The sequence below is a fragment of the Amia ocellicauda genome, chromosome 10, assembly GCF_036373705.1.
Source record: "Amia ocellicauda isolate fAmiCal2 chromosome 10, fAmiCal2.hap1, whole genome shotgun sequence".
In the NCBI taxonomy this organism is placed as follows: domain Eukaryota; kingdom Metazoa; phylum Chordata; class Actinopteri; order Amiiformes; family Amiidae; genus Amia; species Amia ocellicauda.
This window is the reverse complement of record NC_089859.1, coordinates 2766462-2792737: the sequence shown is the minus strand read 5'-3', so window position 1 is coordinate 2792737 and position 26276 is coordinate 2766462. Positions and strand designations below refer to the sequence as shown.

The 26276-nt window shown below is 42.5% G+C and overlaps 1 protein-coding gene across 1 annotated transcript; it reads right to left on the bottom strand.

The window, feature by feature from the left end:
- Positions 1 to 6211: 6211 nt before the first annotated feature.
- steep1 (STING1 ER exit protein 1) lies at positions 6212 to 19950 on the bottom strand. Its single transcript, XM_066714732.1, has 7 exons — positions 19738 to 19950; positions 16419 to 16536; positions 15843 to 15884; positions 12780 to 12924; positions 8868 to 8957; positions 7827 to 7919; positions 6212 to 6868 (listed from the first exon to the last, which is right to left on the bottom strand). Exons 1-7 carry the CDS (start codon positions 19859 to 19861, stop codon positions 6806 to 6808), a joined length of 675 nt encoding a protein of 224 aa, XP_066570829.1. The 5' UTR covers positions 19862 to 19950; the 3' UTR covers positions 6212 to 6805.
- Between the last annotated feature and the right edge of the window lie 6326 nt (positions 19951 to 26276).

Genomic DNA, 26276 nt, shown 5'->3' with positions numbered 1-26276 from the left:
ACCAGATCTCAGTCCAATTGAACACCTATGGGAGATTCTGGACCGATGTGTTAGACAGCGCTCTCCACCACCATCATCAAAACCCCAAATGAGGGAATATCTTTTGGAAGAATGGTGTTCATCCCTCCAGTAGAGTCCAGAGACTCGTACAATCTGTGCCAAGAGCATTGAAGCTGTTCTGGGTCTCGTGGTGCCCAACACCTCACTGAGAAACTGCATGTTTGTTTTTCCTTTCATTTGTCACACATTTGTATGTGTGTGTGATTGTGGGTGTGTAAAGTATGTCCCCAGAACTTTTCTATAATTTTGTCTTATTTGTAATTGCTGGACCACATTTCACTCCTTCACATGTATTACTGTATTTGTCACCACACTGCCTCATTTGAATGGGGGATTGAGTTGAGTGCATAATAAGAACAAGATAACAAATGGACAATGTCAGATTTCTGCTACATCCATGTAAAGCCCTCATTCAGATCCCAGGTTCACTCCGGGACACAGATACATCACAGCCACCAAACGTGGGGACATCCTGTGCCATCCGTGTAAGACATATCTATGTTTCTGTTCTAAACTCCATCACGTTGAATGAAAGTGGAGCAATGAATACATTAGAGTCCCAAGCATGGCAAGAAACATCTGTTTGAGATGCCAAGAAACCATTTACAAGGAATATCACATAAGGAGGCTTACAGGACAAAGCAGCAAGATAAATTCTCACAATGTACGAGCTGAGCATGGAAGGGATTGTTCACGTTTTTCCTCAAGGTCTTCAATCAAAGATGTTTACGAAGCTGTGAACTCAACTGAATCTGAACCAAGTGAGGTTTAATGACAGCCTGCATTCCTTCCTATATCTATATATACAAACACAAACAAAAACAACATGAAAGGTCAAGTGGTCAAGGCTAAGTGGTGGGTGTTATATACTGAGACATGGAAGATTTTTCTGCGATAAACAAATACCTCCTCAAGGTCAGACGCTGTTTGTATCAGCCATAATGGGGATTCGGTTTTTGTGGTGAGGAAACTGACCCCGGAGACAATCAAATTCCCGTCGATACACTCCCTAACATTGGTTGTCGTTATTGTTTATATATGTATTTTATTGGAGAACTTAAAATGCCTCTCCCATGATGAAGTGCCCGACCTTCTCCTGAATCATTACGGCCATCCACACTGAACATGATTCATAGTGACTCGAGCGCTCTGATCCTCGCATACGCATCGAGCTGTTTACATTTCCCTTCAGCCTTCTTTTAGAGGTTTAAAAAACACCAGAAAAACACATTTTGCTCTGCTATTTATCAACCTTGGCAAGTATGTATTGAATTGACAGCTGAGAGATAATCTGTCCTCAGCTGTCTGTTTTATAATCTGTTTTTCCTTCTCCCTGGACTGCTTTCTTCTTGCGGCACAGAGGTTAAAATGTGTTTGTGTTTGTGTGTGTGTGTGTGTATATATATATATATATATATATATATATATATACACACACATTAAGTAACTCCATTCAGCCAAAATCTCGGCTGGCAAACAATGTACAATTAAAATGCTTTTTAAGATTTTTAGTATAGAACAATAAATATGGAGTTACGTCCCAGAAGGAAGCGGAGGACTAATTCGTGCTTTAATAGAATAATTGTTCCGTGGCAAGATGACAGGTTTCTAAAAGCTTTGCACTCAGAGGAGCTCGACTCTCCTTCACTATGCAGCACACATTAGCAGAAACATCGGTGATAAATGCTTCTTTTCTTTATTCAATTACTCTCCCTGCAAGGCCCCCCGCTCGCTCATAATGTCGTTTGCCTTCGCATAATGCGCCTGAACTCTTTCAACCGATCCCCCTCTAAAGAGGTTTTCGTTTCTCCTCCGGGCAGGAGGGATGCGTTGACGGCGTTGACGGGACTCTTGAGTGCCGATGTCAGCTGGCATTTGAAAACAAACGTCTATAGGCAACATCGTATCCAGAGCAGGACCCGAGCGATGATCTTAAGAGCGGGAATAAATTAGACCTTTCATCAATGGCACTCTGACAGGTTGAGGAATAGACAGGGTCACAATGGGAAGTCACAGAAGCCCACTTTACAGCCCAGAAGAGGCAGATTTCAATATTAGGTTATCTGAAAGATTGGAGGTTGCCATGTTCCAGAAAGACACTTGATTGCAATCTGTCACAACATGCCAATTATTACCAATATTTTTTGTTTGCATGTGTCCTATTTAAAAATAATTACTTTTTACTTATTTGCGTTATTTAATGGCAGGTTTATTGCTTTATTAGATGCACGTATCATTCCAAGACACACCTGAAGCTGTCAGTTCATCTGCCACCAGCCTGCAGCTTGCAATCTCCCCTCCTATTGGCTGCCCGGACATTTAAAAGCTATTCTGTATATGATATTTTATATTGAGTCTGGTATCTACACAACTACACTGGGATGCAAGTCGACTTGAATAGGGAAAATTGAGAATGTAACTTTCTGTCGTGTGTCCAGAAACATTTTCATTCCACACACCTTCTTTCTGGTGCAGCTTTATCTCATGCACATGACAGAGGATTTCCAACAAAAGACAGTCCTGACCGTTTCATTTTCCTGTGTGTGCGGATAACATTGCATTTCTTCAGCTTCTTTACTTGCTTATTCAGTTTCTATCCTAGTATTGTGCTCTGAAGATAGGCTGCTCTCCAGAAAGCGTTTCTCACTCTGTCAGGCAGATAAGTCTGGGGGAGGAAGGTCATGACTATAAATAACTTCTAAATGCTCAAAATTTAAATCGTATGTTTCAAACAATTATAATATATATATATATATCATCATCACTGTCAGCAGCAATTTTTATCAACAAATCACTGGATGAAGACCTCAGTTTCCACTTGTTTCAATGTTCTGCATCTGTTTTTCCATGTGACGCCAACACAGCATCTTATCTTCCCATCTTTTTTGCAGTCATCTTCCATGTCTTTTGTCATCCCAAGGGACCCACTCCTTTGTCCATATTTGGTCTGTTCTTCTCACCGTGGCCCATTGCCATTTTAACATGTTCACTCTTCCCATGAGGTCACACACACTGCTGATTGTATACAGACTGAGAAACAAGCAAGTCATTGCCTTTGGTTACCTATTTTGAACATACAGCATAGAAAGTCTACACGCCCTTTCAAATGTTTCAGTTTTTGTTGTTGGAAATTAAAATGTATTACAGATAAAAACTGAAATGGCTTGGTTGGATAAGTGTCCACCCCTCTAGTAATAGCAAACTTAAATCATCTCAGGTGTGAGCTATCACCTTCAATCTCACACCAAGTCCAGTGCCTCCACCTGTTAAACTGTAGAGATTCACATGATCCAGGATGAATTCAGCAGGTCCTGTAGGTCCCTCTGCTGGGTCGTGCATTTCAAAACGATTCAACCATGAGCACCAAGGAGCTCTCAACAGAACTCCAGGACAGGAGTTGTTGAAAGACAGAGATCAGGGGATGAGTATAAATGATATCAAAGCCTTGAATATCCCTCGGAGCCAGTCAAGACGATGATTAAGAAGTGGAAGGTATGTGGCTCCACCAAGACCCTGCCTACATCAGAGTTCCTCCAAACTGAATGACCGAGCGAAAAGGAGCCTGACCAGGGAGGCACCAAGAGGACAATGGCAACTGTGCAAGAGCTGCAGGCTTTTATGGCCAACACGGTGCATCAACGCTGCCCAAGGAACTGGACAGAGCTTCACTGGCTAAACGTTGGTCAAATCTAAATGTGCAGAGTTGGTAGAGACCGATCCCACCAGACTTACAGCTGGAATTGCTGCCAAAGCTGCTTCAACCAAGTATGGACTCAGGGCGGGTGGACACTTATCCAATTCTGTATTTTTAATATACATTTTTCACAATAAAAACTTCTTTCCGCTCAACAGTGTGGAATATAGTGTGTAGATCAGTGGAAAAAATCCTAATTTAAATGCATGACATTTTAAGGCACCGACAACACAATGTGAAAAAAACGAATTAAAAAAGTGGTGTAGACTACTGTACATGCAAAAAAAGCTTATCAAGAACAAGAGACAATAGGTGGATAATTAATTAGGATGTATGGAAGTTATGCAAAAATGAACTTGCTGCAGTTGATGGCCGAGACTAAAGCAGCATCGACACCAAAACTCCAGCTCAGACATCCGCGTCATCCTGGTAATTGTGTCCTGACTCCGCAGGGTTCAAGTTACATCATCCCTCTTTCCTTTTACACAGTATCATCGATCCAACAAGGTTTTTACACTCGCCCAGCTCACGGCTTGAGACATGTCCTAACAGAGCCAGGAGAGAGAGCAGACATCGATAGAGTAAAAAAAAAAAAAAGCCTCTGGCAAAAGCAGTATTACCTGCCTTATCAATAAATCAGCCGAACACAAAACAGAATAAGGCAATTAATGCGGCGATGGGCAGATATTTATAGTAAGTAATAGATGTGAGGGCAATTGGAGAGTATTGATGCACTTGAACAATTTACGGGTCGTTTCTTACATCATACGGCTCTGCTTCCCTTCCCCAGTGTGACACGAACACTGGAAGACAGAGGAAAAACTGTTCACTGCATAATTAGCAGCTTTCTGGAACGAGTATTTAAGAAGGCATCGGTTATTCCTCACATCCCCTAGAACCTTCTCTAAAAAACAAAAGCACTCGAGTCTAATCGTGTTTAATAATCATAAACACACATCTCCTGTGTTAATGATAATACTCCATTAATCAAACCAGAGGAGCTTTTCCAGATCAGCAGGGACACACGCACCCAGGGACACAAATGGAAATTGGGCTTCAAGGCATTCAAGACAGAAAACAGGAGACACTTCTTCACACAGAGAGGAGTCACAATCTGAACAAACTCCCCAGCGATGTGGCTGAAGAGACAATGTGGGAACATTCAAAAACAGACTGGATAGGATCCTTGATCACTTAGTTATTAATGGACACCAAACAAGCACGATGGGGCAAATGGGCTCCTCTGGATTGGACACTCTCTCATTTTCTATTTAGTCATTACAGTTGAAGGGTTCGATTAGCAAGATATCAAGTTATCTGGATGTCTTCTCTGTTAGATGCTTAAATTGGCGTGCAATTGCATCCAAGACTCTTAGATAAGTGTCACTTTAAATTCAGGCTCAGAGGGTCATTCTGAGCTCATGCTCTTCTGCCCAGCTTCCTTATCTCCCGATGGGTTTACATTCCCACGGCACAGAGGACATGACATCCATAAACTGGAGTAAACCCCCATAAAACCGTCACTCATGAATGTGGCTCTCGTGGCCTTTTCTGTAAACGGGGAGCTCACGACACAGTGCCGCGCTGGGTTAGTTTCTGGAGAAGACTTGTATCCGAACTTCGTGATACGGAACGGGCAGATCATCTGTAGCCAGAGACTGGTTTCCACACAGTGCTCATGAATTTCCCGTCAGAAATTGACACCCGCTGCGACAGAAACGTTAAGTACCGACGCTTCCTTGGGTGATTATTAATCATAAACTCAGGCATTACAGCCACAACGCATTAAGAGCCGATGTGCATTCAAACACAAACACTTTCCATCGATGTACAACACTGCAACGGATGAGAGGCGATCTCCAGACCTCCCCCGATGTACCCAGCCCATGTTCATCAAGGCTGTAAACCCAGGTGTTGGTGGACAAAAACACATTATGAATAGAAGCCACTGCAGAAATAATTAAGTCGACACCACAGACCGACTGGAGAAGCCCTCTGTTGTTGCCTAATGTACAGAGCTGCGGAGTGCGGCTGGTAATTAAGCTTTTCATTAGGAAGAGTTGCTTCATGCCAGATCAATGACTCCTGCGCATGCAAGTCACACTAAAGCAGCAGAAAAAGCACTTTGAAGAAATAATACACAACGGCAGACATATGTATTCTATTATCAGTAAAAAAAAAAACATTTCCTGGTTTTGTACATGTCTATTCAGAAACACACACCCATCTCCTCCAAGAATCACATCGACTGATCGTTTCCTTCTTGAGAGGACGATATAGAGCCACGACTGAACTAAAGCAGTGACGCACAACCCTGGTCTCTTATTGCTTCCCATCTCGGACAGAAACCGCGGCCCCGTCAATCCTGACATTAATAATCACAATGAACTGGCTTCAACAAAACACTCTCAAAGAAGATAAAGGTGTGGAGTCTGTGTACAATAATGAAACCAACCATTTAATATTATTTTGTTTTAATGTGTACAAGTATACAAAACAGAGAAAACAGATTTGTTTTTGATACAAATGTGTCTCTATACAACTGCTAAGGAAACGATGCCAGATACTTTGAGAGTTTGCAAAAGGAAGGCTGTTATCATTTCACATATTTACACCCAGATGATACAGAGGAATGAACAGAACCGATTTTTTTGAAAGTAAAAACACAAAGTGACAAACGACAGTGCAGTGTCTCTGAATGTACAGCGCCACGTTATAAAAATAAAAATCTTCCAATTTCTCCCAAATGACACGTGTGAAGCAGATCGTTGTCTGTACGTCCATTTACAACATCCTTCCACAGAGACATGGCGTTTAACTCTTTGCACGTGTCATAGGTTGAACAGGAGCACACCTGAGCTGCAGTGTGTAGCCGGGCGATGGGTCGGAGCAGACTGTACGTTCCTCCCTCGGGGTAGATTATCCATACATGTGTTCAGGTGGACTTTATAATCCCCCAGAAATACAGTCCAAAGGTGAGCTTACTAGCGTACACGCCTCACACAGAGGGACACTCGGGTCAGCCCAGGAGTCCATCCGTGAATTGGCTACTTATTTAAACTGGTTGTCAATTAGCGTGCCTTTCATCTTGGCTTTCTTTATCTCCAGTTCAGCCTAAGGGGACCAGAGAGAGAGACGGTAAATATGACGCCTTATTTTAGAAGCAACAGCTTTGCAATTTCTGCTTTGAACCAGCTTTAGTAATATCCCCCCGAGAGCAAGCAATGACGAGGGCTTTTCCCAGGGCAGGTGAATGTCATTCTATACACAAATATGTGCTTACAAACCAAACAAACACAACCCAAAGCCGTTCTCACAGAAGAGCAGCAGACGGGTACAGTTAAAGGCTTACAGTCGGGCGCAGGCAGCTGTAGGAATCAGAAGCATCGGGACGGTGAGATTTCAGAGAAGACACAAACACACACAGACAGGTTGTGAATTGCACAAGGCAACATCGTTATCATGCAAGAGAGGAATTGACAAAGAGCTTTTCAAGCAGGTTCCGATACAAGGAAAGGTGGAAATTGGAAACGGAGGTGGTGGTAAAAATAGGCTGTAAATAAAGGCGTGGGATGCTAGTGATGAGTCGACACATTCGTGTAAGTGCGAACAACACAAGTGTTAATGAAACGGCACGTAAGGGAGCACAGGCACACAGGACAGGAAGTGAGAAGCAAAGGAACACATTGTCAAAAATCCAGGTTGTAGAAGGCCTTGAGTCTGAAGGGGACAATTGTGACATCATATAGACACAGTATATGGGTCAGATTTACCTGGAAAGGAAAAATACTGTCCATATGTAGTTTAAGTCTAGGAAGAGAGGATAAACAGTCTCTCTACAAGCCTCTGTTTGGGAGCAGATTGGACTGATGCGGCACAGATTGTCAATTTGGATCTGGGTTCTTTCATTGGCTGCCTGTGATCACATTTTCCAGGGGGAATTGGGGGTAATCAGCCAGTAGCTGCCGGGGCTGGGCGCATGTGAAGCTGGCTCGGTCCAGAGCATCCCCTCGGCTAGCCCCGGCAACACAGCCAACAGACACCCCCCAGTGCGGCCCGACGAGGACATTACCAGCTCCTGGAGTCGCTTCTTGCTCATGCCCTTCCTCTCCAGCTGCTTCTCGATGACCTTGGCGTTCTGCGCATAGGAATCTGCCACTTCCCTCTGCGGCAAGAAAACAAAACAAACAGGTTTAATTCTGCGTACGATTCTGCTGATGTCATCACCTCGTTCTGAATGAAATACCTGGCGCAATGAACTGATGATGCCAAACAGATCTCACCTGCACCCGAGTGATGCGCAACACGCAGAGCTGTGAGCGAGGGAACGGATTTAAACGAAAGACAGAACTGGAATTCTCAGATCACTGCGAGGGACTCCTTCACACCTGGACGGTGACCAGGGTATAAAAGTGTCACAGCTAATAAGTACAGTAATTACAAGACTATTGACAACTGAACAAACCTTTAGATCTCATTAAGTTTGAATCTCACGAATATTAATGGAGTCTCACTTTTCTTTCTATACTATTTAAGGAGGAACTGTATTTCTATACTCTAAGTCTCCACCTGAAACAAACCGTGCCGATCTGGAGGGATGAGTGTAAATCTCCGTCAAACCACATTTCCTCCAAAGGATCTTATTTCACGCCCTCCGATGCTTCTCACCGGCTATTTGCTCTTGCAATTACGGATGAACTATCTTCTTTGACAGAACCTCGTTTTATCAAAAGCTGTTTTTCGCCAGTGCGGGAGGAGAACAGATTACTGTGGCCGCCCCCCCTCGATGAGCAGGAAGATACGAAGAGACGCAGAGATACGGCTGGCCGGGGCTGCTGAACGTCTCCGGGGATAATGAGATCTGCTCGTGCTCGTTTGTCACCGGGGAACATGGTGAGGCGAACACAAAGACGCTGCTGCTCATCTGCAATGCTGTGACCTTATCTTCCTATTAAGCGTAGGAACAGGGGGATAATTTGGCAGAATCGTGGACTCTGCTCGGCTGCTCCCGTCCCTGTAGCGGGGCGAGATATCGTGTGGGTGACACTGTGGCTAATTAACCACCGGTGATGTCAAAGCTCTCGGATATCGTACGAAACACACAGTGACTCACCGCCTCGATCTCTTCCTCCTCCTCGTCGATGGTGGACACTGTGACTGAGCTGAACTTGCCCATGTCCTTGGTGCGCTTCGTCATCATCACCTGTCGGGCGAGAAGAGCATCGAGTTGAGCGACGGTGGGGAGGAGTTTGGGCACAGACGGAAGGAAGAGAAGTCACACTTTCCAGGGGGAACAGAAAGAGAGATGAGAAGCGGACACTGAAGGGCATCCACAGGGGAGTCCATGTGGGAGGCAGAGACAGCTCGAGTCAGATGGGGTTTCTCTACACCAGTAACTCTAGAGAAAACATTTCCATTAGAGATTGAATGTCACTGGACAAACTCTCATTTTTGTCAGAAAAGCCCTCACACTTCTTAATGCTGTTGTGGAGGCGTGTGTGCGTGTGTTTAGGAATACTGTGCACACACTGCTAGTACTGTGTTAACTGGGATACAACTATGAAATCGCAATCCAGGGAAACACAAGCTCATGCAGGGCTTTTTTTTGGACGTATTCACACCCTTCGCCTGACCAATTTCTATAGTGGCAATGAAATATTGATGCACCCCTTTCTCGACTCGGTTCAATCAAGTGTGATCTTGACAGTTCTCTCCACGATAAATCATTCAATCAACTCTGAAAACACACTTTTGACAATAACTGTGAAGTTTAAAAGACTATAATTTAAGATAAAAGAATCGCAGGATACACACTTGAAAAGAAAGGTACAAATACCTTTAACTACAATGGTTTAGATGTGTAATATGTGTTTTTCCCATTATTACATATACTCCTTCACTCACCTTGGCCAATATGACATTTTGCAACAAATCCCAATCATGAACAAAGATACCAGCAATTTCATACCCTGCTCTTTTCCGTGACCCTTCCTCATTTCTGCTCCGTGAAACCACTCTCAATCCTTTCGCCATCACTTGTAATGATACAAATCTGTCATTAAGTTGAGACGAGGGACTGAGAATAGGCTTTCTCTGTCTCTCCTGAGGGACAGTCCCCTTCCGGAGGCAATAATTCAGCAGTAAAGTTCAGGAGGACGTGGCCCATAGTTTATAAACAGCCACAGCGCTTAAGCTGCCTTTGGGCCATGACTGTGGGGAGAGAGCAATCTCAACCAGCATTGCGCTGATAAGATTCATAATATAAACCAAAGGAGCAGTAAACACCATTAATCCTCTTATTAACAGGCACTTTACTTTGAGGGTTTAAGATACAAAACGTTTTCCGAGACTGAGGGGGAGAGGAGCTAATGCAACACAGACCCACTGCTCAACACAAAGTTAGGGGACAACAAGAAAACTCTGAAAACACGGGAGCAAGTGCCTCTAATTCTCACAATATTGACATTAATCTATTGGTTTACATTACCGAGGATACAGTTCATGCCAGCCTCTGTAGCTGAGCTTCACTATTCTTTGGGACTGAGGAATATTTTAATCATGACAGGATTGCCGTTTATCATATTCATACCCCGCCCTGCACTGACACAGGTGTAAACAGGACTTGTGCAACACCACCTGACAGGCTCTGAAGCGTACTGAAGCACAGGAGCCGACTCTCTCTTTCTGGTCTGGCCTCGTTATTGAGCCAACTGATGCAGGGACGGGTGGCAGGATTTGCTCAAATTAGGATTAGACACCAGCGACCTTCATATCACTATCCAAACACGGTATAAAGACATGACGGGTCTGAAATGACAGCTTAATGGAGCTGCGATGAGTCTAATGCATCCCGTCTATCCCCCTCACTGCTTCAGAACCAGCGATGTGTCTCTAAATAAATGTTAAATATTCCGGAGGAGCAGATGGGCTGCACCCACTCATACCTATCAGGCGGCACCCCGGCAGCACATTATCGGCTTTTTTTACTTCGATGTGCATCCGTTTGATGATGTTTTTCAATCCAGTGAGTCACGCTGGTCGTGTTCACTAGAGTGACACTGATTACTCTCCCTGTGTCATTTACATCGACTGTTTAAATGGCTCGAGGTATACTTTTACAGCTGAAAGTACCAGGACTACTACTACTACTGCAACTGCTACACAACTAATGTCAACATCAAAGCAAAAACGAGAACAAACTGCCTCCTATGCATCTCATTGTGAAATACCAACAGAATACTGAACAGGAGACTCACATTCACACGCAGAAGCAATTACCCACCCTCCGCATAAATCACATCATGGGCGCAGAGGTGGCCAGCAGGTCTTCTCCGGTGGGATTGTGCCAACTCCAAACACGCTCACTCACAATCCCGAGAGGCGGCATTGTGTGCAAAACAATTGAAGGGGTTAATCCTTCGAGATGTGCTAAATCTATAGTTAAGATATGTTTATATTACCACTTAATTAAACCCGCTACCAGCAGGAATGTGTAACTGGCACATGGAGAGAAACCAGGACACGGACGGGAAGGTATGATGATCGTTTCTCGTATGGCCGCGTATATCAGGGTTAAGAGGCAGAGAAGTGTGAGGGATAAATACATAGTGAAGAGTTATAAAGAGGGATAAGGGGAGGAGGCAGAAAGATCAATGGTTATGTTTTATGATTATTACAAATTATGGTTTTCACAAGTGCTCTGATCTGCCACAGTGTTTGTCATCGATGTGGTAGAAACCAAACTCAGAACAAGACATAAAATAGCACTTTTGAAATACTGGATACAACAATAACATCATGCATATTGTGCCACTGTCCCATCCCAATTTAGATTGGGGAAAAAAACCTCTCTCTCTCAGTAACTTAATCACATTACATTTAATAGCTTCATCCTCTCTACCAAATTACCCAATGCCAGCAAGAAGACTGGACTGAACCAAAGTCATGTTGAACAGTTCGGTTAAAGCTTAGAAAACTGAGGTAAATCAACGGACACTTGAAGAAGAGCTACGTTTATCTGGGACAACAAACCAGCGCAGGCCAAGAGGCTCTGGAAGAAATGAAATGAAGAATAAAAATAGGATGGAAGGCATTTGGAAACAGCAGGGTACAATAGGGATGAGATTATTATTGAATGAAAATTACATTAATAATTGAATAAAACTTGAAATAGAAAAACAATGTGGTTGGTCAGGTTATTTGCAAAATATTCAATATATTTCGGGAGAAGCCCATATTCTACAAGCAATAAAAAAAAAAAAATACATTTAAAATAATACATCCATCACAAACCTTTATAGTTCATTTGAAATTGTAATTAACATAAAATGTTGTGATAATATCAGGAAACAATAACTCTTGCCGACACGAGATGCGCGAGTTGACAGGTTTGCTAACAGCGTTTTTTATTACAACATTTCAGTACGTCTCCTAACAGGAAGGTATTTTTGACATTGTCTAATGTTTATTCATGTTTATTTAACAAAGTTTTTTTTAAATAAAGCTCAGAAGTTATTGCAATAGCAGTAACTGTCACATTGCATTATTTCACATTTAATTTAGTCTAATCTTCGATGGGGGGCGACTAGTCGAACAGCCATTGACAACAGCTGTGGAATTATAGATGTCACGCACATCCCTAAAACCGATCTATTTCCAAAGCACAGCATTGAGCCTCGATCACTAAATGCAACGATGACACAAACTGCAAACGTGTAGAAGCACGGATAGATGTACGTGACATCACTAAAAGAGTGAAACTGTTAACGGTCTGGACACTTTGGAAGACAGACAGACCAGAGATGAATTCAAGACGTTATAGAATGGATCTAAGACGAGACAGAAGATCAAGATGAAGAGGAAAATTAAACCAGAGGCAACAAGAGGAGAGATCTGGGGGAGATCCTTGGCCCAGCAGAGGATCAACACATCCATCGCACAGCTTTGGGAAGAGTTTGACGCACGCTGATCGTGAACTGAGTGACCGGTTAGCTCCAGGACGGGTGAGAAACAGTGGATCACATACCCGCACTTTCTTAGGAGCCTCCTGCTTCTGGCTGTACACGCTGGTGTTGCCGAAGCCCTGGCCGAACTTCACCACCGCCCCCTCCACGATGAACGTCACAGGGGTGTTCTTCATCTGGTGCTGGTAGAACAGGAACAGGCCACACCTGGGGAGCGAAGGATGCAGCTCTGTGGTTATTCAGCCCTCAGCGTGACTCCCAGGGGTCAGATCACGTCCAGTTGAGTCAACAGGTTCAACGTCATCCCCACCCCCCCGTATTGTACACCTCTCAACCACACTGCTATCCCTGGAGGTCTGCACACTGTAATTTGTCTATTTAAAAACACACTCATCAGGCAGCACCCATCAATTACACTCACTTCAGATGCAGACGGCCGAGACGAACATGCGCCGCGACAGCTGAAGTGATTCACAAATTGGACACAATGGTCGGTTGATGGACAGCTTCTCCCCAACTAGAGCTAAGGGTCCTAAACTTTCAAGTGATGACATGATTAATTGAGTCCTGATGGGCAGTTTCGATCTTTTCTATTCGCCATTCGTCATGATGGAAGGAAAATCTATGGCAAACAGGCGTGCTAGGAGCTGAAGTCCTGGGCTGGGTCACCAATGTCTTATTTGAATTTCTCCCCAAATACACACTTAGTTTATTTTAAGGTACTTGATCCAATATTTATCAATTCAATACACTGTGGTTGTCTTTGCGAGCTCTGATGCAGCAGTTCTCTCTGACCCCGGCACCTCGCTACAAGGAGTTCAAACTACGAGGTCTGGACAAGAACAAACACTGGCGTTAACCACTTGAGACTTGACCTTGAAGATGGGTACAGTGCTGAGCTGCTCCGCTGCGCAGGGAAAGGTAGGACAGTTTGTAGTAATAAACAGGTAGAACAAGCTCAGAGAAAAGGTTCAAAACAGCTGACTGGAGGACTGGAGGCACTTTCAATCCATTTTAATTTGTTATTGTGCCCTTCACAAGGCACCTCACAGAACAAAAACAATACGACACAGAACCGACACAAGACTTTCTGCTGTCGTCTCACCTGGGAGTGCGCCGGGTTTGAAACAGGACAGGGCTGAGTCCATAGATCCTCCCAAGCGAGACACAAGATCGAGATCATTTTCTGATCGTTTTAGTTCCCAAATGTCTGTCACATGACTGGGTCTGATATCTCATAATAAACAGCAGACTCAATCCCGAGGTGTCTTTCAAAGGCCTTGTGAACAGTATTTAATTAAAACAATTATCATCAACAACACTACTCCTTCTATTAGTATTAAGATGATAACTCGTCTGACGTATCACACTCCAGAGATGTAATCTGAATGATTCATAGATCATTCAAGATCTTGCACACAGACTTGACTCTCTCCCTCACTGCCAGATCGTGTTTCTCATTCTCCATTGATAACATTGATCCAAGTCTTCAAAATCATGAAAGGCATCGACCACATCAAACCAGAGGAGCTTTTCCAGATCAGCAGGGACACACGCACCCGGGGACACAAATGGAAATTGGGCTTCAAGGCATTCAAGACAGAAAACAGGAGACACTTCTTCACACAGAGAGGCATCATAACCTGACTCCCCAGCGATGTGGCTGAAGAGACAATTTGGGAACATTCAAAAACAGACTGGATAGGATCCTTGGATCACTTAGTTATTAATGGACACCAAACGAGCACAATGGGGCTCACGGGTTCCCATACTTTTTCTATAAATACCAGTCTTAAGCCTTCACAGCTGCACAAGGTGAAAACGAGTTTAAACCAGCCTTGCGTTTTACGATGAAGTAAGAATTGCTATTAATTAACAGCTTCAAGATCAAGGTGTAAAAAAAAAAAAAAAAAACACTAAGGGTAGCTGTGATGTCTCACTCGCCATCCGCTTACACTCCGAGGATACGTTTAAAGCTTCAAATCTGGAAAAGCGAACGGTGCGTTTCCTCTGGGGATGACTCTTGGCTCCGGGGACTGTGGAAGCGGCACTAAGATGAAACGCCAGTGCGGCAACAGCTGGTACGTCTGTCCCCCGCGGAGAGAGGGCGGTTGGCTCCGACTTCTTAACCACGCTAGCGAAGTTTGAACACAGGGAAGAGCTGCTGTCGGGAGGACAGACATCCTCGCCAGCGCACACCAAAATCTGATGTCGGACAAAGATGGCATAAAAAAGCATCCATCTGTCTCCCATTAGCTAAAACATGTCTGGCTTCGGCCTTTCAGTTGCTCTCAAACTCCTTCAACTGCCCTTAATTGACACAGAAAGACAAAACCGACACAAAAGCCTGCGCCTCTTCTCATATTGTCTCTGTATATAAATAAACGACAGACACATGAGAAACAGCCTCTGTTAACTCGATGACAGCGACAGTCTGTTGAGAAATCCATCTATTCGGAGAACACACTCCAACCGTCACAAGATCGCAACAGAAATCACTAAACAGCGAGACTATTTACAGAAATAAAATAAGATCTTGCCATAATAGAAAACCGGTTAAATGTCATATTCGTGTCTGCCGAGTTTCACCGGCTTTTCAGGGTTTTTTTACCCGTCGACTATAATTTCCCGAGAATAAGTATGTGCGGTGAGAATGACAGCCAGTAGAAAATAGAGGAAATAAATAAAGAATAGCCGTAAAACGAGATTATATCTGCACAGTCGAATGTGCACTTATCTCTCGCTGTAGACACGAATCTCCGAACTGATCAACAGGGGTCGTGGCGAGGACTTATAATGTCACAGATCCTTTCATGACTCATCAGGGAACACGGGGGAAAAGGAAGAGCACAATATAGGAGCGATATCGGTGCTGTTATTATTTCCTTTTAGCACCTCATTTCCCAGCAGCCCTCGGGGGTACTTCAGATGGAGGCGATCTCGCTTCGCATCCAGTGACAAGCTGTCAGTCAGACAGCGAGGGGACTCGAGTGCCTTGGACAGGGACATCACTTTCTTGAAACCAGCACATATAGTGTGAGTGTGTGTGCGTGTGCGTGTGCGTGTATGTAGATCAGTTAATTTTCTTTGTTTTTTGGTCAAACCCCGGCCAAGGAAATACTCACTTTCCACATTTCTTGCGGAACTGCCTCTCAATTCCTTCTGGTCTGGACGGAGAAAAAAGCACACAATTTATATTCATGTCTGCATTAACATCAACAACCCTTTTCTCATTAGATGTGTGGAGGGGATTATCTGTTCTTCATCCCATATTAGTTTTAATGTTCAGCGTATAAAACTTACTCCCAACAGATTCATACATTTTAAGAAGGAATATAAAACGTTAAACAGTAATTAGTGGCGTCGTTTTAAAACTACACAGCTGGTGCAAAAAACAAAAAATCTAAATGAAATGACAGTTCAAAAATATTACACTCATCGATTCTTCCTTTAAAAGGTGTAAAGAAAATAAACCCAACTCTTCTGCAAACCGAACATTTAAAAAATAATGGCGGGTGTAAGCCATCATTTCCAGCTGATCTGAATATGTATAAGGCGTGTTCTAGCCTACTTTAAAGGCAATATTAATTGAATAAGATAAATAATTACAGATGACAGCTTAATCCCGGCCTGGCTCCACTGAGACCTGTCAATTCCAATGATATCCACGGCGCAGAAACCCCTTCTTATGTCATCCGTACCTTTTGAGATAAACGCTCTCATCCTCGTCGATGTTGCAGAATTTATGCGCGTGTTTGGCGGCATCAATCACTCTGGCTCGGTCCCGCGGCCTCATGGGAAGTTTCTCCAGCTGGCAGTCTGCGGATGATCAGAGGATCGGTGCTCAGTACGGAAACTCATCAATGGGACGCTTCAAAGCATCCCTCGTTTGAGATGTATAAGAGAACGAAGTGTGCGTTCCTGTAGGAAGTCATCACTGGCGAGACGTAAACAATCCACAGTATAATTACCATGAAGTTCTTCCCAAGTTTGCAGTTTGAATTTATGTTGTTAACATGCAAAGCTACAGTACAAAGCTGTATATTTTACAATTAGATTTCCTATAAACTGGATTCTGTTGGGAATGTGTCATAAAACAAACTCCAGAAATATGTATGCTTTGTTAAATTCATAACAAAACTGTCCCGGTCACTGTCCCTTATGAAATCAAAATCAATAAAGGACACAGCATAGGATTTTAATTTTCCCTTCTAATCTGATATTGTTTATTTAAAAAGGAAATCCCAGGACCTTTCGATACACTAGATGATTGAAATAGGAAGTGACACAAACAGTCTGCCGAGTTTGTTCAGCTCAACACAGGTATCGGAAATCGGTGAGGAAACCAAATGCCAGCACACATTAATGTGCCACAGCTGCTGTGAAAGTCTCTTTGCACTCGTGTTGCCTATCATCAGGTTTTCCCCGTGACACAGTCTGTGGGGGATGTCACTGCAGGTGTTAAGTGCGCTCTACAATTACAACCCTGTCACCCTCGTTAATATCGAGGGGGAACAGAGAAGTGCTGTGCCAGAACTGATACGGCACAAAACAGAACACAAACGCCAGGTCTGTTTTTCCTAGACAGCAGCTCAGCCCAGCACTACCAAAGCAGGAGCACAGACTCACAATGGTATTGTCTCTCTCCTATTGTCACTTTGAGAATCACGCAAAACACTCCTTTGAGCTACAGGAGATAGGATGACAAATTATGGATCGGTAATAAACCCAGGAGACTGTTTTCCCTTTCTCCACAGCTTTGCCAATCACCTCAAACCACTGTGGTGTCCAAATTGCTGCAATGATTACCCAGAGGCTGTAGCGAGCAAATCAAGATATTCTTGCTCTCACTCCCGGGGTGAATTAAATCTCACACTTTCTGACAACAAAGAAGCAATAACAAGACTTTTCTTCTTTATTTCCCACCTTTCTTTCTTGTGAAATCTCTAACCCCAGGCAAGCTATTAAGCTGCTAAAGATCTAACAACAAAACTCCAGGCATGCGAGAGTTGATAGCTTCTTTTCTTGTCATACAATATGCCTCAGTTTGGCTTTGTCGAGAGACATTAAATAAAACATTTGCCACTTTTCTGTTCCCGAATCTGACCACAGAAATGTTCACTTTAAACACACTAATTAAAATATACCTAGAAAGTATCCAATGCACTGAAAATGTTCACAATTTATCATATGCTTTTTAGAAAAACATTTCTTTATGTAACGGACGTCTGTGTGCATTCGATAAAGTCAGGAGATGCCCCAAGGGTGAGGCACATATCTATGATTCATTGAACTTGTCACTGCAGACAGATACATGTGCAGATAAGTGTGTGTATGTGTGTGTGTCAAATAAGTCAAATTAAAAAGAAATTAAGTATTACCTAAACCTGGATGTTTGATGGTGATGTTAGGTATAAAATTGGAGTCTCTAATTCTCTTCAACACTCATCCAATTAAGAAGAGACAGCTTTAGAGCCTAGAACAGCAAATTAGCTTCTCACACACTTTCTAATTGCCAAGACTGGAAATATGTTTCATCTCAAATGTAGCCAACTAATGAGTATATAATGACTTTTGTTTTACAATTATTGTTCTGTTCTTCTCTCCCTACTCTGAAAAGCTGTTAACAAGCCAGGTTTAATACCCCCCCCCCCCCCCCCCCCCGCTCTTACTGAGACAGCACAGATCAGCTTACAGGCATCATCTGAAAAAAAAAATGCATTTTCAGGCCAGTCATTGATTTCTGCAGTGCTGAGGCATGCTAATCAAAGAGCTAATGGGTCTCACTAATGACACAACTGCCTAATAAACCACAGGGGTTGTGCTTGTGTGGCAGGTCAAGGAAACTGACTGACTTTGAGCTCAAACCTCAGCAACTCTTGGCCAATTGCAAGCTACGTGTCTGTGAATCTGTGAATTCTACTAACACTCTGCCACTGCCCAGATGGGACCCGAGAAACATCTGGACTGCAGGGCCCAAACTGCAAACTGGAGAGGTTTGTCAACTGAGCCACTCAGGAGTTTTTAGGCATGGGATTCTCTCATTGATGTAAAAAATACAACTTCATATTTTGAAGGCCGTTATGACAGCTATCTCGCTTTCTGGAAAACTGTCCATAAATTGCTTTGTTGGAGGAAACACCAATGTTGAGTCAATTTCCAAGTCAATTTCTGAAGAGGTTCTGCCATTGCACATTTAATATTGAACACAACTTTCACACCCTTTTCTCATTTAAGCCACTTGAATAAAATAAGTACTTACAAAGTTCCAAGGACTAATACTGTAGCCTTAACACAAAAACAGATTAAAAGTGTAAAACTGTTAAATATATATAAGATGCGTGTGCTCTGTCTCAAAGCCAGGGCAGTCCAGCTCATGTGCGATACAGTGCGTCGGTCAACACTGACGTCAGCACGCAGCAGCAGGCCAGTTCAAGTGGACGTTTTGAAGGAAACCTCATCAGCAGCTCTGACTCTCACAAGATGCGTCTGGTACTGAAGGACAGGACTTGACCAACGCATGCAAACAGTAATTCCCCAGTAGCTGAGCGCCATGAGTTAATGTCCAGTAGCTGGCTGTAAAGATGGACACTTCACGCTGGAGAGGGAAGCTCATGTTCAAACAAACTGCAGATGCTGCTGCAGCCGGTGGGCTGAGAGGCTGAGGACATTACTGTACACAGAATAAACCACTGACCCCACAGGGCTCACGGGTTCCCATATCACAGTTTTCATTTCGCATCTTGTTTTACTGTTGCAAATACGCGTGCATCTGTGATCTTCCCGCACCAATATACGAATTAGAGTCGATATTTTAGATATGTAAATCGAGTTATTATTTAAATAAACTCTTAAGCTAGTATGCGTGGGTTTTTTAATGCAAGTGATCCCCCGTACAGATATCGAGTCGCTGGTTCGTGGGGACTGCCGGCTCCAGCGCACACAAGCTCGGGTACTGAACTACTCGAGACCGTGGCCACTGAGCTCTAGGCCTTCCGCCTCCCGAGCAGCAGCGCTTACCCAAAACCAGCACCATCTGTCCGCACAGGCAGTAGTAAACGTGGAGAGGTTTCTCCCCGTCGTCGTACTCCTCCCGATCCCGGGTGTCTGAGCACACGACACTGCGCGACACGACTTTCGGCATGGTTGCGGTGAGGAACGATATCTACTGGAAGCGGTCCTTATGGGAGAAACACAACACAGCAGCCTGAGCGTCGCAGGGTGATTACATATGTGTAGCGCAGATTTCCGCAGGTGTGCGCATAGCTGCAGAATCTCTCCGCTCCTATTGGTGGAGCCGGGCAGAACTGCGGACGTCTGCGCTACTCAGCAATCACGGAGTCGCAGGGTGATTACGTCTCATGAAGTTTTACGTCATGTAATAACAACGTCACATGGATCTACAGCTCAATGGATCCTGTGTGGAAAGACGCAGGGAGGTCCTCAGGTAATTGGATTGTGTTAGAGAATCTCCTGCACCACAGCCAGGAAAACAACTACACGTGTTTATATTTTACAGCAGAACGGAAGAGGGGAAGTATATATAGTTTATAGTCTCTCCCTACCAAGCTAGAAACGTCAATTATATGTTTAATATACTTAATCTTGTTAAGTAGGGTTTGCAAAGCCTACTTGTTCAATGAGATTCCCTTTGAAAATAAGAGAGACTAACTCTATGGAGAAAAACAAACTTTGAGTTTTAAATAATGACTGCAGAAAGATAGAAAACAAACACTTTATCATAAATACATATATCACACATGCATCATAAACAGATTACAAAACATGTTTTATATTTGATGATGTAACAATTCATACTTTGTTAGTCATTTCAATTCAGTGGTTTACTGGCTGAGAGGGAATACAAATTTTGATATGTACAGAATAACACAGGCTGTAGATTTACACTCACAAGTATATATAGGTAGAAAATGAGTTTGATATATAGTCATAGAAAGAGGTATGCACTAATTCCCTGTAACTTAATTGAGATTACTCACATCTATAACTGCATACATACCCTATATATGACCATATTTCATGTATCATGTATGAGTCACGAACAAAATATTAAATATGTGCTCTGAAGTAAATTAAATCATATATTTTTATGAGAGATGTGCCATTGAAATGAAATGGCTTGGTCTTAATGACACAGCTTGAATTATACATCAGTAACTATTAGGACATTTCTATTCATTTTTGAAATATATTACAAAGAAAAGCATACAGGACTGACACCGCATGTATATATTACCTGTAAATACATCTTACATCTGACAATGATTGTATTTGCTGATGCGATTGAATTAGTCCGTGTGCAGAGATAGCACACCGGAAGCCTTTGTACACGGCCTATTCATTAGTCTTCGGTGCCAGCTTGAATGACTTCTGTTGTCCATCACAATCCATGCAATATGTTACATTTGGTACCTGTTTAATAGCTGTTCAATATTCTATTATGTCCCCTGTCTCACTCTCCATTCCAATCTGTTTTCTTTTCCTTAAAAGTTTGCTCTTGACTCTCACCATGTATTAGGATTCGGAGCTGAAACCGGAAATTAGAAAAGTGTCCTTGAGGGTATTTTTTCTACTAATGTCTAAAGTAAGTTGGCTTGAATGACATTGTAGAGTAGGGGTTCACAGTTTCATTAACATTTGAATTGCTAGGTTGTCAGAATTAACACACATCGTGACTATTCTCCCTCCAGACATGGTGTAGCTGCTTTCTGTGAATCTGTGGGAATTCTGCTACTCTGTCAGACCAAATCAGTTTGTTTTATGCGACTCTTATGAAAAATGCATGTGTTTTAATGTGTATATGTTCAGGCAGAGCTGAGGAGTGTATTGTATATCTGCAAATATAGCATCTGCAAGTCGGGGCCCCCAGCTCCAGATTCGAACCACACCAACTTGACTAAGCACCACACAGCGCCACCCAGTACAGCAGTGTCCCAGCCCTGGCCATGGGGAGTCAGAGTCCAGCTGGATTGTGTTCCAACCGAGATCTCAGTTCCTTAACTGAAGTAATAATTGGCCTAATCAGAGCTTATTCATAATTTTAAACCATTGGAGATGTCAAGTTAAATATGGAAGTATATAAGGCACCCGTATTCTCCAACATTTCATAATCGAAACCATTTTAAAAGTCGAGTGAAGGAAATTACAAGTTCAATTAAGGTTTCAATTAATTAATTGAGAGTGCATTTGGATAAAAAAAAACAGCAGGGCAGTGGGTCCACAGGGTTGGGAACCACTGCAACAAAAGGCAAAAGCGCTACACCAAAATACACACACTCTCCTGGTTCCCCACAGCGGCTACATCACCGTAAGGAGCTCATGTACACACTGAGGTCTGTTACACAAACACCTGTCACACCTGTTAAAGCTGCAGATTCCTCATTTTCCTTCAGTTAATGGAAAGGAATCCATCTGCAGCACATGATGCATCCCCAGATACAATTTTACTGAAATGCAATTATAAAAGCAATAACTAAAGCCCTCAGGATTTTATAAGACATACTTTAGCATGTACTACATAGGTAAGTGAGCATTATATTCCACTTAGGCTTTGAGTAGGTCAAGTACTTTCACTTGCAATGCAGTCATCATTACTTATTACCTACTATAATGATTCTGAGAATTAAATTGATCATCTTAGGGGAAGGAAACCATTAACATTCATGTAGGATTATTGTTCTCTGGGGCAATCTGTGAATCAAGTGCAGCAATCTTTTACAGACTTCTCTCTACAAAATATGTACATGCTGATTTACATCTTTATGTCCTGATGTGTAAAGTGGGAAAACAAGAGCCCTTTTAAGTTGGGTAAATATAAACAACATCATGAAACAACAGATGATACAGTTGTGCTGGACACCCCAAAAGACCAGCGATGAATATGAAAATGTAATTACAGTCTCTACCAGAGTGCTCCTCCTGCGGGACGTATTTGAGGACAAGCTCGCAGGAAGTGCCAGTTATTGTCGCTGCCAAAACTGCACTGCTTGTTCAGTCAGAATCAGTGCAGTCAACCCCCAAGCAGGTACAAATTGAATCAAAGACAACACATGTGTCACGACTGGCGAGATATTAATGTTTTTATGAGGCCATGCATATTCACAGCAGAATTATTGTGCTGTGTTCCCTGTAAGATTATTCATTTAAAAGACACTTTGGTGTTCAGTGCCAAATGCAGTTAATCTTTTGTCTCCTTCTAATGTATTCAGGAAGGGCCCACCCAACTCCCAGCCTCTTATAAGTATTCTGGGAAGTATGCGTGAATCCTCTATTAGCACCATCAAATATAGTGTCATATGTCCTCCCATATTCATTAATATAACAATGGAAGCTTTATTCCCCCCTTGATAAACAAATGTGTAAAAAAAGATTTGAAACTAAAAATAATAAATACAAATGGGATAGACTTAATTAAAGGGTGCACATATTGAAACAACTACAATATATTTCAAAGTCTCAAGCCATGCATTGTGCTCAGTTCCCTCAGATCAGCATCTAATGTTGTTCTGCGACTTGTTTACAGTTCAGTGGTATCAGATATTGTGTGTTATTCTAGTTTACTCCCTAACAAAGGAAAGGGTCACCTACTACACTGTGGGTAATGGAAAGACCAGTAGGTACTGGAGTCGGGTGAAGCCAGGTGGAGCAGATGCTCGTGTTCATATCTGCTGTCTGATGCTGATGCTCCAGTTTCCATGGAGTCCCGCTGACACAAAACAAGAAAGTTGGCAGCAAAACCTGTGTTGGCAAATATGACCAGTGATGCACTAACACACACATCGGGCTTGATTTGTAAAAGCTGCATTCAGGTGTAAATCAATACAAAGTACAAATCAATACAAATCAGTGGCTTTGTGTTCTTGGCTACTTTTGAAAACCCAGCCTTTAGAAAGTTAGAAATAAACCACGGGGTAAAGAATCAATGACACCTGAATGAGCTCAAGCCACAGTGTCAGTGCGGGTGCTTGTGAATCTCAGTTGTTGTTTTCTCTCACATTTCACATCCCTCAAAGCGTGATGAGACGTCAACAGTTAATGTGTACAGCTTACGGTTCAGAGTTCAGCAGTTCAGACCAAAACAAAAGTATTTCACAGTAGCCTGACGACTGTGTGGGGTGGAAAGCCAAAGATCGGAGGTTCCGTACTGTAGTGATCGTGATGGGGAACAGTGACTAGTCTGTTCGACTGTTATTGGAAAAGGCACTGGTTCCCAGCGGCAGTGTGAGCAGCGTCAGTTCATTGAGCTCCTGTTAATACAAACACTGCACAGCCAGAGAAGAACAATTGTGTTCACTGATGTAATCAATAAACCAGGTGGAATGAAAACCAAAAGAGAGTCCAATTTTGCAGACCTCCTATAAACCCACAGCAGCAACATTGTCCTTGTAATGAATACTAAACACCATTCCATGATTGTCAAAGCCTGCCACATATTTACCCCAAAGCATCTGTTTTCAAATAAACACATAAAATACAGGAATGCAGTGAATGGTTTGCTAGCATTGGGTTGGTGCTCCAGATGCACATATTCATGGATTTGCTCGTTTGACAGTCTCATTACCTCCTCCCTCTCTTTCTCTCTGAAATGCATCCACTGTGTGGATATGATTACTCAGCATTTCTGCAGTGGATGTTTACCTTTATGCATTTCCTATTCATTAGCTCAATCCCCTGGCCATGAATTAAATGCTACAGGGAATCGATCCGCAAATCCTTTTACCTCTCAGAAGCTTCCTTTTCTTCGCTGTTTTGATGAATTTGTGAAAATGGCAATGCATCATTGCAGAGGTGAAGAAACATGGAGTGTGATCGGGCACCGGTGTTACTAATTCTCTGATGCGGATTAATTTAGCTCTCCAGCTACAACTTTGCTTTTACTTTCTTGGCTGTACTCTCTTCAAACAAGCAAGGCAATCAGGTTAGCAAAGCTGTCTGCGGCTCTATTACTCAGAGCACAGCATTTTATCCTTTTGCTTTTGGACAGGCCATGACGTAATGCTTCTTGAAGTGCTTATAACACACGTGCATTGTAATACAGGTGTAAAATGGGCTCTGGCGAATGAATGATTGGACTTCACTAGTGCATCTTTGAAAGGTTACCAATCATTCACACAGGTGATGTGTTTGATGTAAATTATAGGGCTAAAAATGTACAATAGCTCTTTTTCTATTGTGAAATTATAACAAATCACTTTTACTGAGGTGAGAGGGTTCCCGATAACAATGGAAGAACAGTGAAACAAAACCAGAACTCGGTGTTAGTCCAAAGGTTGAAGGCCAACGGTGCGAGAGGAGGTGAATACTTACAGCCCACTTCTACACTGGCCCAATTCAGTCACCAGCGCCTGACTCAGCTTTTAAAGGGTCCCCAGAGGGTTCATTATAACTGTGAATACATGTGCTTTTCACCGTAACCCATACAATCATTTTACTTTTCTTCAATGTTCAGGTGTCTTGTGGTTTAAATTGGGTAAAACCTGTTTCAGCTTTATTGGGATTTTATGAGGGTTATATGCAGTTTATTTCTCTCTCTCTCTCTCTCTCTCTCTCTCTCTCAGTGCTCCTCTTTTTTTATCACCTGAAAGCAAAAAGGTTTTATGAGCCACTTTCTACAGGATTTTTCCTTGACAGTCTTTGTCTGCGAGGAAAGAGATTTCCTACCTGGGAAGTCAAGCTTCTTGCACTTGTTGACACTGAGAAACAATTGAAATAAAACACAGAAATGTGGTCTAATAAAATAAAAAAACAGCCGCTCAATAGTGCCCTGCAGATGATGAGTGTCTTCCCTTTCGCATTAAGCATATTTGACTGAAATGAGAACTGGCAAGTTATGCTTGAATTAATTGCAATACTCTTAATTTCCGAGCCATTGGGTCAAATAATGATAATGGTACAAGAATATGTCAGTAAAAATCAAAAACCCCAGCTAAGAAAATGTAATACATTATAACATATGAATGAATTGAACAGGTTGTTATTTTAGCATTTGGAATAAAGAGGATTTTTTAAAAGAACATTGGAAGCTTTTTTTTTTTTTTTTTTACAAATAATAAAACCTGTCATCGTAATACATATATGTATTAAATTGCAGGACATAGAACATTGAATAGAACATACTGTTCTATTCAAGGAAACAGTTATATTTAAGGATAACATCTTGCGTTATGTAACATTAATTAATTATTAATATTATTTATTTCTTAGCAGGCACGCTTGTCCAATTTATGCTTCATTATGTTATTTATGCTTCATTATTTTCTCCTATACAAGAGTCTTATTAGTTGAACTTGTACATTGTGCACACACAAGAGTGTAAGTAGGCTTTTGTAAATAATTTCAGTAAGAGGTGATGTATAAATAGCTTTTAATAATGATCTTTCAATTGGAAAATAGCACCCATGGTGGTTGGGACATTACATCATGGAACAGATGATGTACACCACTGATGATTGGCCTGTTGACGCAGATAAACCCTCCCACAAGCCGGACTTCCTCTCTTGCATTTCAAGCTCTGAGACAGACTCTCCGTCAGACTTTTC

Coding starts and splice junctions, on each gene's coding strand:
- steep1 (XM_066714732.1), bottom strand. CDS start 19,861: ATGCCGAAAGTCGTGTCGCGCAGTGTCGTGTGCTCAGACACCCGGGAT. Junction 12,925..15,842: donor TTCCGCAAGAAATGTGGAAA/GTGAGTATTTCC, acceptor TTCGCTCCCCAG/GTGTGGCCTGTTCCTGTTCT. Junction 6,869..7,826: donor AGAAGCGACTCCAGGAGCTG/GTAATGTCCTCG, acceptor TGGTCCCCTTAG/GCTGAACTGGAGATAAAGAA.